Consider the following 12,209-nt stretch of genomic DNA (forward strand, 5'->3'; position numbering starts at 1 on the left):
CTTGCTAATACCCAAGCATGTAGGTGGCCGCGGTCAAGAGAAATCTGCATTAAGGCGGCACTCCAACATAGAAGCGAGCACATGTTGTGGCACAATTACCTTCACAGTGACGTTACACTTGACTAACTGTACACAGACTTCCTTCCATGGTGCAGCATTTGTGAGGGTATACTGTGGAGCCTGTATCCCACTCTCCAGCCCAGGTTTGATGCCACCTCACTTCCGGTGACATGCTATTGAGGATCCTCTTGCACTTTCTCTCCCCCGACATGCAGCTAGATACATGGGGGCTCCGTGCTGCTGGTTCGGTCCTGGGCATGGGGCACTGGCCACTAAGGGGGGTGCACTTAGTAACTCCTTGCTACCAGAGCATGCCGTCATCCTTGCCTAGTCACACTGTACACACGCCAGCTGGCATCTTAAGCACCAAACAATGCACTGGTTACTCATGGTAATGGCGATTAGATCTTTTACTTTCAGAATTTTCCACTCGTGAACCTTTGGTAGTGTTCATCCCTTGTTACAAGCCCTGTTCTTTTATTATGCCGTGCATTGCATCCCTTTGAGAGACCTCAGACCTGCTTTTTGAGAAATAGCAACAGTCTTTACAGAAGTAGTGCAAAGGCATACAGGAACAGTTCTTCCAAAGCAACTTCACCAATCACCTATTTTCCTGTACAGAGTTCTCTAAGTGCCCCAAAAAGTGACTATACCTTAGGCAGTTGGAAAGTTCATTCAGGTGTAGCACCCTACAGGTAGGTGCTAGGTAAATGTATAGTGGGCCTTGTCTGCCTAACAGCAGGGCTGTGATTTGTTAGGTAGGGTGTCAGGGCTTCCAGATGTGCCTGCTGAGGGGAGAAGTATCCCCACTGGCTCCTGTGAGAGGCTTCTCATAGGGCAGTGTGGGAAGCCAAATCAGGGGACACATCCAAGCTTGTAACTACCCCAGAAGGCAGATTATGCTGCAAAGGATTCTGGGAGTGGGTATAGGTTTGGGGGCAGTGCGTGACACAGTGTCTTTGGCGGGAGCAGAGTCCCAGGAGGGAGAGAACGGCTGTCTCTCCTCCTGTCTGAGGAAGCGGGTGTCACTTGAGAATCCAGAGAGAGTTGAGCTGAGGGGATCCGGTGTGCCGAGAGCCTGCGGAGCAGAGAGGGGTCCAGTCCCAGGAAAGCCTGCACAGGTTGTGAGTACTGTGGATTGCCCCTGGGGGTCTGCCAGAGTCAGAGGGGACCACTCCGAAGAGGTTCTGGGATCCAGTGCCAGCTAGCTGAAAGGGGGTACCTAGGTTGAGGACCCTGAAGTTATAGAGGGGGATATATAGTCAGTGAACCCCGAAGAGTTCAAGGTTAAAGGGGGCACCTGCATATGAGCCCTGAATTGGACAGAGTGTGACCGTTGAGAGTTGCAGCTTTACAGAAATCTACCTCAAGCCAGTGCAAGGCGGGAGGGGAGTATTAAGTGACTTTGCAGTACAGCAGTGTCAGGTATTCTACAATTTACAGTCTTGGGTCTTCTGGACTTATTGTCGAGGATCCAGCACTTCTATCAAGCTATAGTGTGTTCTCAGTGTTAGTAAACATTGGCTGGCATCAAGGAAGTGCCAAATGGCATTTTTCTAGGATTAAGTCCCAAGTGTAATTAGTTAAGCCTAAAGGAGTATCCCACTCATTCCCTTCTCCCATCCCCTTTTCTACAATAAAAACCACAAAACCAAGATGCCAGAGTCATCCATGTCTCAGTTCTCACACCCAGGGTTGCAGCTCGCATGGGCTTGAGAGGTAACCGGTAACAATGGCAGACCCACATCAGGCCACAGGCCTGGAAAACCTGCTACACAAGCAATCCCACCAAGGCAAGAGTCCATTTAGACAGTGAATCCAGAGATAGCAAGTAATCCCTTACAGTCCATGATCTGGCGATAATCCACAAAGTCCATGGGTGGCAGCTAAGAGTCTAGAAGAGTCCCCAAGTTCTCAGCCCCAAAGGGAACCCCAACTGGGCCTCCAGAAGGGGGCACAGTCTGGCAGAGTGACAGAAGTCCCGAGACCATCTCGCATCCTACTATAGTCTCAATATTCTGATCAGCAGTGTGTTTAAACTCTCATTATACAAATGTGCCGTCTATGGGTATCATGACTCAGATTCTGTCTTTGTTATACAGATGATGATTCTCGGGTGGTGCTGAGGTCCAGGCCCTCCAGATCAGATTATATAAACGCCTCCTACATTGACGTAAGTAATGAGCTCTGCCCAGATTTGTAATACACCTACATGCTCTATAAAGCTGTACAATATCTGTGTATATGACTGTAAAATGTCTTATTTTCCAGGGATACAAAGCTCCAAAATTATACATAGCAACACAAGGTGAGTGACCATTCATACATATTATACTGTGCACCAGATAAGACTCTGTATATTATACTGTGCACCAGATAGGGCTCTGTATATTATACTGGGCACCAGATAAGACTCTGTATATTATACTGTGCACCAGATAAGACTCTGCATATTATACTGTGCACCAGATAGGGCTCTGTATATTATACTGTGCACCAGATAAGGCTCTGTATATTATACTGTGCACCAGATAAGGCTCTGTATATTATACTGTGCACCAGATAAGGCTCTGTATATTATACTGTGCACCAGATAAGGCTCTGTATATTATACTGTGCACCAGATAAGGCTCTGCATATTATACTGTGCACCAGATAGGGCTCTGTATATTATACTGTGCACCAGATAAGGCTCTGTATATTATACTGTGCACCAGATAAGGCTCTGTATATTATACTGTGCACCAGATAAGGCTCTGTATATTATACTGTGCACCAGATAAGGCTCTGTATATTATACTATGCACCAGATAAGGCTCTGTATATTATACTGTGCACCAGATAAGACTCTGTATATTATACTGTGCACCAGATAGGGCTCTGTATATTATACTGTGCACCAGATAAGGCTCTGTATATCATACTGTGCACCAGATAAGACTCTGTATATTATACTGTGCACCAGATAAGGCTCTGTATATTATACTGTGCACCAGATAAGGCTCTGTATATGTATTTTCAGATTGCTAGAAAATTGCAGGAGTGTCTCATAGACCCTTGCTAGATAGTGAGGTGGGGTGGGGTTTGTTATTGGTAAGTGCCTGTATTCCATTGTTCTATTTTTTCTGTCTGCCTTAAGATAAACCTATTATGGGATGTATAGGTGTATGTGGATTGACTGCTAAGGGGGAAGGGGGATTGTCCCACAGTGTACTTTATATCTCTTTGTGCATGTGTTTGAATAAACCATTTTGAGTTCCTGCTTACCCTTAATCTAGAGTCCTGTCTCTTATTGGGTGAATCTGCTACAAGGGATTGCTATGCTCTTCATACTCCCTTGGATAATTACTAAGCTCTTGTAAGAGCTTGTTTCTGCTGCACTCTCTGGGGAAAGAGAGGTTCACCCACAGGAACCTGGAGCCTTGTCGTAGGTCCAGGGTAGGTAGGAGATGGCGAGACCCCCAACCAAGCTGCTTCGGTTCGTGGGGTCTGAGGTGGTTATGGTGTCTGGTGGAGTGCTTGGAGCCCTCAGAAAGCACTAGGAGCATCCGTCAATGGAGGTACCCAGTCGGGGTGCCGGTTGATCCGTTACAGTGATAACTAGACAAGTCACAGGGTGCTGCTGCTTTCCATGGATCCTCTGGGTGGCAGGAATACATCTAGATAAAAACACAAAAGTAGGGTGCACAAAGCCGCCCTATTGTAATTTGGCTTCAGATAAAGCTCTGCCTATTATACTATGCACCAGATAAGGCTCTACATGATAAATTAATATATCCTCCAACACTGGGGTGGAGGAGATCTGTACAGCCCAGTGTCTTGTGCACTGGGCTTTTTTTTTTTTTTATAACAGCAGAGTGGTATAGTATAATGATTCCTGTCTGCGGTGTTCCTATAGAATGTTTTATGATAATCTATTTCAGACTTATTACTCTTCTTTCAGGTCCCCTTTCTGAGACTCTGGCAGACTTCTGGAGCATGGTGTGGCAGGAGAACAGTTCCGTGATTGTGATGCTGACAGGACTAAAGGAACAGAACAAGGTGAGATAAGGAGTGATGAAGGAGTGAGGATTTAGATTTGGACCTTAAAGCTGAGGTGATGGGCTATAATGAGTTGATGGGCCATGATAATGAGGTGATGCGCCATAATGAGATGATGGGCCATGATAATGAGGTGATGGGCCATGTGATGAGATGGTAGACCATTTGACTGAGATAGTGGACCCTGATGATGAGATGATGGGCCATGATAATGAGATGTTGGACCTTGGGACTGAGATGGTGGACCCTAAGAATGAGTTGGTAAAACAAACTTGTAATGTGGACCCTGAAGCTGAGATGTTGGGCCATATTGAGATGATGGGCCATGATAATGAGGTGATGGGCCATGTGAGGAGATGGTAGACCATTTGACTGAGATAATGGACCTTGATGATGAGATGATGGGCCATGATAATGAGATTGCGGACCTTAGGACTGAGATGGTGGATCCTAAAAGTGCGATGGCGGACTGTAAAGTTGAGATGTGGACCCTGACACTAAGGTGATCGGCCAAAGTGAGATTATTCAAATTCAGAATATTTTATCAATCGGGAAAAAGGGAAATGGGATGTACCATGATAATGAGATGGTGGACCTTTGGACTGGGATGGTAGACCATTAAACTGAGATAGTGGACCTGGAGGCTGAGATGATGGGCAATGATACTGAGATAGTGGACCCTAAAAATGAGATGGTGAACTGTGAAGTTGATACTTGGACACTGAAGCTGTGGTGATGGGTCATAATGAGATAATGTGCCATGATAATGAGATGGTGGACCTTGGGACTGAGATGGTTCCACTACTAGATGTTCTCCTGGGTTTAATGATGGAAAGCATCACACAACCCACTTCCTTGGAGCCCAAGGCTGTCATGGACCCGCCCCCAGTCCCTGACTGGCAGTGAATGACCTGGGAGTGAAGGAGAAGTAGCACAGTGATGACCTCAACTCTCTTTTACTCTGTTCTAAGCTCCTATCAGTATTCTCCTGTAGAGTTGAGAGGACACCTGGATGTCCGTGTTCGTCGGGTTCGGCCGAACTTGAAAAAAAAGTCCGGGTCCATGTTCCAGACTTTTTCCGAACTTTACCCGGACACCGAACCCCATTGAAGTCAATGGGGACCCGAACTTTCAGGCACTAAAATGGCTCTAAAACACCAATGGAAAGGGCTAGAGTGCTGCAAATGGCAGCAAAACGTAGTTAAGAGCATGGCAAGTGCTCTGCAAACAAATGTGGATAGGGATAACAAAAGAAAACAGAAAAATAAAACAATTTTCTTCATCTGTGAAGGACGAGGCCCATATGGAGTAGGAGGGAGGTTGAGGTGGTGGTGGATGTGGCGGTGTAGGTGGAAGCGGCGGTGGAGGAGGACGAGGTAGCCAACACTGCTTTTTTTCAGTCATTTTAAATGAGGGTACACCCCAAGAGTGAGAAAGATCAAAAATAGAACAATGGCTGGGTAAGGTCGGTATCCATCTCTATTCTGCACAAGGTACGGAAAAGTCCTGTGGGATCCATGCCTGGTTCATTTTAATGAACGTGAGCTTGTCCACATTGTCTCTGGACAGGCGGCTGCGCTTGTCTGTGATAACGCCCCCAGCCGTGCTAAATACACGTTCAGATAATACACTGGCTGCAGGGCACGCCAGCACCTCCAAGGCGTAAAGGGCAAGCTCAGGCCATGTGCCCAATTTGGAGACCCAGAAGTTGAAGGGAGCAGACCCGTCATTCACTACATGTAGGCGTGTGCACACATACTGCTCCACCATGTTGGTGAAATGCTGCCTCCTGCTAAGACGTTCCATATGAGCTGCTGGTGCTGCTGTTTGTTGTGGCGTGCTGACAAAGCTTTTCCACATTTCAGCCATGCTAACCCTGCCTGCTGAGGTGCTGGCGGTGCCCTGGTTAAGTTGGCGACCTCTTCCTCCTCCTCCTCTGCCTTGGCCTTGTGCTTCCACTGTGGCCCCGCTGTCAGGTGGGAATGCCAGCAGCATCGCGTCTACCAGCGTGCGCTTGTACTCGCGCATCTTGCGATCGCGCTCCAGTGAGTGAATGAAGGACGGTACGTTGTCCTTGTAACGGGGATCCAGCAGCGTGGCCACCCAGTAATCAGCACAAGTTAGAATGTGGGCAACTCGGCGGTCGTTGTGCAGACACTGCAGCATGTAATTGCTCATGTGTGCCAGGCTGCCCAGAGGCAACGAAAGGCTGTCCTCTGTGGGAGGTGTATCGTCTGTGTCCTCTGTATCCCCCCAGCCACGCACCAGTGATGGCCATGAGCTGGCCTGGGTGCCACCCTGCTGTGAACATGGTTCCATCTCCTCCTCCTCCTCCTCCTCATCCTCCTCATCCTCCAGAACTGTGCCCCTGCTGGACAATTGTGTCCCTGGCATTTGTGGGTGCAGGAACCCACCCTCGGAGCCACTTGCGAATGACTGCCCTGAAAGCCTTGGAAATGTTACCTCTTCATCCTCCTCCTCCTCATCCTGTGCCACATCCTCTTCCATCATCGCCCGAATCGTTTTTTGAAGGAGGCATAGAAGTGGGATAGTTAAGCTGACAACGGCGTCATTGGCACTGGCCATGTTGGTGGAGTACTCAAAAAAGCGCAACAAAGCACACAGGTCTCGCATGGAGGCCCAGTTATTGGTGGTGAAGTGGTGCTGTTCCTCAGAGCGACTCACGTGTGCGTGCTGCAGCTGAAACTCCACTATGGCCTGCTACTGCTCGCACAGTCTTTCCAGCATGTGTAAGGTGGAGTTCCACCTTGTGGGCACGTCACATATGAGGCGGTGAGCGGGAAGGCCGAAGTTACGCTGCAGCGCTGACAGGCGAGCAGCAGTAGGGTAAGAACGCCGAAAGTGCGCACAGACGGCCCGCGCTTTCTGCAGCAGCTCTGACATATCGGGGTAATTTTTAAGGAACCTCTGCACCACCAAATTCAACACATGCGCCAGGCAAGGGATGTGCGTCAAACCGGCTAGGCCCAGAGCTGCTATGAGATTTCGCCCGTTATCACACACCACCGTGCCGGGCTTGAGGCTCGCTGGCAGCAACCACTCATTTGTCTGCTGTTCCATGCTCCTCCACAACTCCTGCGCTGTGTGTGGTTTTCCCCCAAACAGGCAAGTTTTAAAACTGCCTGCTGTCGTTTACCCCTGGCTGTGCTGAATTTGGTGGTGAAGGTGTTACGCTGACCGGATGAGGAGGCGGTAGAGGATGAGGAAGCGGAGTAGGAGGAGTTAGGAACAGGAGGCAAACTGAAGCGCCCTGCAATCCTCGGTGGTGGAAGGACATGCGCCAAATTGCTCTCCGCCTCAGGCCCATCCGCCACTGCATTTATCAAGTGTGCCGTTAGGGAGATATAACGCCCCTGACCGTGCTTACTGGTCCATGTATCGGCAGTTAGGCGGACCTTGGCACAGATGGCGTTGCGCAGTGCACACCTGATTTTTTCCCCCACTTGGTTGTGCAGGGAAGGGATGGCTTGCCTGGAAAAGTAGTGGCGGCTGGGCATGATGTACTGTGGGACAGCCACTGACATAAGGCTTTAAAAACCGTGCGTCTCCACCAGACGGAATGACAGCATTTCAAAGGCCAAGAATTTTGAAATGCTGGCATTCAGGGCCAGGGATCGCGGGTGGGTAGGGGGATACTTCCTCTTCCTCTGAAGTGTTTGGTAGATGGAAAGCTGAATGCTTCCACGAGACATTGTGGAGATGGTTGGTGACCCAGGTGGTGGTGTTGCTGACAGATCGTCTGTTTTCCGGGGTGGCAGGTGCCGGTATCACTACAGAGGTGGATGAAGAGGTCGAGACTGCAGCAGAAGAGGAAGCAGGAGGAGCCAGAGACCTTTCTTGGTTTTGAAGGTGTCTACTCCACTGCAGCTCGTGCTTTGCACTTAGATGCCTGATCATGCAGGTTGTGCTCAGGTTGAGAAGGTTTATGCCTCGCTTCAGGCTCTGACTGCACAGGGTGCAAACCACTCGTGTCCTGTCATCAGCACATTTTCTGAAGAACTTCCACGCTAGAGAACTCCTTTGAGCTGGCTTTGGTGCGCTCGGTCCCTTGTTGCGTTGGGCAGTAGCAGGCGTAGTGTCTGGGGCACGGCCGCTCCGCTTCTGCACCCTTCTCCCTCTTCTGCTGTGCTGGTGGCTCTGTGCGACCACCGCCTCTTCCTCCAAACTACTCAGGTCACCTGCATGACCTTCATTCCATGTGGGGTCGAGGACCTCATCGTCCTCCACATCATCTTCCACCCAGTCTTCACCCCTGCCCTCCTTGTCGGCCTCCACAATTCCACAGTTGGCACCTGCGTTTCGTCATCATCGGAGACGTGCTGCGATGGTCCTTCCATGTACTCATCTTGAGAAATAAGTGGTTGGGCATCGCTGCACTCAATCTCTTCCACTTCTGGGGCAGGGCTAGGTGGATGGCCCTGGGAAACCCTGCTGACAGAGTCATCAAAAAGAAGAAGAGACTGCTGCATGACTTGGGGTTCAGACTGCTTGCCTGATTTGCAAGGGGGTGAGGTGAAAGACGGTTGGACATCGGCTGCAGGTGCCAACTCTGACCTTTCTGCAGTAGACTGGGTGGGAGACAATGTGAAGGAACTGGAGGCACTGTCAGCAGCAAACCAATCTACTATCGCCTCTACTTGTTCTGGCCTCATCACTTCTAGAGGCGCATGATGCCCTACCAAATACTGCTGCAGGTTCTGTCGCCTACTCACACTTGAGTAAGGTGTTTCACTTGTGCGTGTAGCTGGCACAGATCGACCACGTCCTCTCCTTGCAACAGGAGCTCTACCAGCAGCACCACGACCCAGGCCACGGCCCCTATTTGACGGTCTCCTCATATTTCTGTAATTTATGATCTTGCCCTAGAAAGGTGTTTATTGAATAGCGGAACAAAACAACAACAGTATCGCACGGGTGTATCTCACAGTCAAATATGCAAACTGTGCCGCAATTTTATTTTTTTACCCCAAAAGGGTGTTTATTAAATAGCGGAATAGAAAAACAGTATACAAATACAACGGGTGTATCTCACAGTCAAATATGCAAAGTATGCAGCAAATTTAATTTTTTTTCACCCCAAAAGGGTGTATATTGAATAGCGGAATAGAAAAAAGGATATAAAACGGTTTATCTCACACGTACAAACACAGACTAGGCCCCGATTACAATTTTTTGTACCCTAAAGGGAGGATGAGGAAGAGGAGTAGGAGGAGTTCGGAACAGGAGGCAAACTGAAGCGCCCTGCAATCCTTGGCGGTGGAAGGAGATGCGCCAAACAAATTTAAAAGGTGTATCTCACACGTACCGATACAGACTATGCCGTAATTTCATTTTTTTCACCCCAAAAGGGTGTATATTGAATAGCGGAATAGAAAAAATGTTATAAAACGGTGTATCTCACACGTACAAACACAGACTAGGCCCCGATTACAATTTTTTGTACCCTAAAGGGAGGATGAGGAAGAGGAGTAGGAGGAGTTCGGAACAGGAGGCAAACTGAAGCGCCCTGCAATCCTTGGCGGTGGAAGGAGATGCGCCAAACAAATTTAAAAGGTGTATCTCACACGTACCGATACAGACTATGCCGTAATTTCATTTTTTTCACCCCAAAAGGGTGTATATTGAATAGCGGAATAGAAAAAATGTTATAAAACGGTGTATCTCACACGTACAAACACAGACTAGGCCCCGATTACAATTTTTTGTACCCTAAAGGGAGGATGAGGAAGAGGAGTAGGAGGAGTTCGGAACAGGAGGCAAACTGAAGCGCCCTGCAATCCTCGGCGGTGGAAGGAGATGCGCCAAACAAATTTAAAAGGTGTATCTCACACGTACCGATACAGACTATGCCGTAATTAAATTTTTTATACTCCAAAAGGGTGTATATTGAATAGCGGAATAAGAAAAATTTTATAAAACGGTGTATCTCACACGTACAAACCCAGACTAGGCCCCGATTACTATTTTTTGTACCCTAAAGGCAGGATAAGGAGTAGGAGGAGTTCGGAACAGGAGGCAAACTGAAGCACCCTGCAATCCTCGGCGGTGGAAGATGTGCCCCAAAAATTGGAAAGGTGTATCTCACATGTACGATACAGACTATGCTGCAATTTAATTCTTTTTACCCCAAAGGGTGTAGATTGAATAGCGGAATAGAAAATATGATATCAAAAGGTGTATCTATCTCACACGTACAGACCCAGACTAGGCCCCGATTACTATTTTTTGTACCCTAAAGGCAGGATGAGGAGTAGGAGGAGTTCGGAACAGGCAGGAGGCAAACTGAAGCACCCTGCAATCCTCGGCGGTGGAAGATGCGCCCCAAAAATTTGGAAGGTGTATCTCACACGTACCGATACAGACTATGCCGCAAATTAATTATTTTTACCCCAAGGGTGTAGATTGAATAGCGGAATAGAAAATATGATATCAAAAGGTGTATGTATCTCACACGTACAGACCCAGACTAGGCCCCGATTACTATTTTTTGTACCCTAAAGGCAGGATGAGGAGTAGGAGGAGTTCGGAACAGGCAGGAGGCAAACTGAAGCACCCTGCAATCCTCGGTGGTGGAAGATGCACCCCAAAAATTGGAAAGGTGTATCTCACACGTACCGATACAGACTATGCTGCAATTTAATTATTTTTACCCCAAAGGGTGTAGATTGAATAGCGGAATAGAAAATATGATATAAAATTGGTTATTTTTCAATAGCACATGTGAACACAGCAGTGTCTTATGTCACAGTCAGCTCTGCAGCAGGCTATGAAGGGGAAAAAAAAGAAAATTCCCCTTTAAGTTTGTAATTTTTAAATAGATTAGTACAGACTATGCCACAATTTAATTTTTTTAACCCAAAAGGGTGTATATTGAATAGTGGAATAGAAAAAAAGTGTATAAAATTGAAAATCACTCAATAGCACATGTGAGCAAAAAGGCTATGAAGGGGGAAAAAAAAATCCCTTTTAACGTGTAGTAAAATAGATCTAAGATGAACGCTGCACACAACTGACTGATAAAAATAGATTTTTTTTTCTCCCTCCTCCTCAGTGGGCTCAAGTGAGGGCAAAAAGATTGTTCACTGCACCACCCCCCACACAGCAAAATCGATGTAGACTGTCCCTGCCTAATCTCCAGCCTGTTCCTAATATGCTCAATAAGATCGTTCACTGCACCACCCCCCACACAGCAAAATCGATGTAGACTGACCCTGCCTAATCTCCAGCCTCGCCCTAAAATGCTCTAATAACTTTCCCTGCCTTAACTCCTGTCCCTGCATTCTTTTCGGACACAATTTTTCACATAATCACTGTCTGTCCCTAATCAACAGCCAGCACGTATGATGTGTGCTCTGTCCCTAAACTACAGCAGAATGACGCAGCGCGCTGGGGGCTCTCGAACTTATAAAGACATGGTCACATGCTTCAGATGGCCAATCACAGCTACTAATACATTAGTAGGCATGGCTGGGATGGCTTAAGGCACACCAGTTAAACGCTTGTTGATTGGCTGTTGAAAGCCCGCCATTAAAAGCGCGCCATTACATACAAAACAGGAAATAAAATGACCGAACACGGATTTTAAACCCGAACATACAGTAAAGTTTTCGGGTCCGTGTTCGGGTAACAAAAATCCAATTATTCGGTACGAACACGAATAATACAGTCCGTGTTCGCTCAACACTATTCTCCTGGTCAACACGTAAACTAATTGGCCTTTGGTGCTGCTTGTCCTGCCTCCAGTCTGACCTCTGCTGTACAGAGAATGCAAAAAGATGATACCAGGACACATTCAAGTGCTTACACTGCTTGTATTTATAAATCTCATGTATTAATGATTACAGAGCTTTATTGATTTTTGTGTCCCTTTATATACAGTATGTCTGCACTTCCGATTTATTGATAAATGTCTCAAACCATCTGACTTTTAAATATTAAATCTCCTCAGGTAAAATGTGAGTGCTACTGGCCAGAGGAGAGTCAGACCTACGGTGACATCACAGTTTCTGTTCAGAAAATCATCCAGACTGGAGCCATCACCATCCACAGCTTTAGCCTGAAAAAGGTAAAGATTTTTTTAAGCAATC

At 47.4% G+C, this 12,209-nt stretch overlaps 2 protein-coding genes across 2 annotated transcripts in view; both read left to right on the forward strand.

Annotated features, from left to right (window-relative positions):
- The window catches only part of LOC309550555 (receptor-type tyrosine-protein phosphatase kappa-like), a 408,935-nt gene that overhangs the window by 190,466 nt on the left and 206,260 nt on the right, over positions 1-12,209 (forward strand). The window lies entirely within an intron of this gene.
- Positions 1-12,209, forward strand: part of LOC309562012 (receptor-type tyrosine-protein phosphatase alpha-like) — a 57,895-nt gene that overhangs the window by 7,624 nt on the left and 38,062 nt on the right. Inside the window, exons 5-8 of the mRNA XM_082266110.1 lie at positions 2,163-2,233; positions 2,332-2,368; positions 4,004-4,101; positions 12,071-12,187. Of these exons, the coding sequence (XP_082122236.1) occupies positions 2,163-2,233; positions 2,332-2,368; positions 4,004-4,101; positions 12,071-12,187 (323 nt within the window). The remainder of the gene's footprint in view (positions 1-2,162; positions 2,234-2,331; positions 2,369-4,003; positions 4,102-12,070; positions 12,188-12,209) is intronic.

The sequence above is a fragment of the Pelophylax lessonae genome (genome assembly GCF_965119305.1).
Source record: "Pelophylax lessonae genome assembly, chromosome: 1".
NCBI lineage: Eukaryota > Metazoa > Chordata > Amphibia > Anura > Ranidae > Pelophylax > Pelophylax lessonae.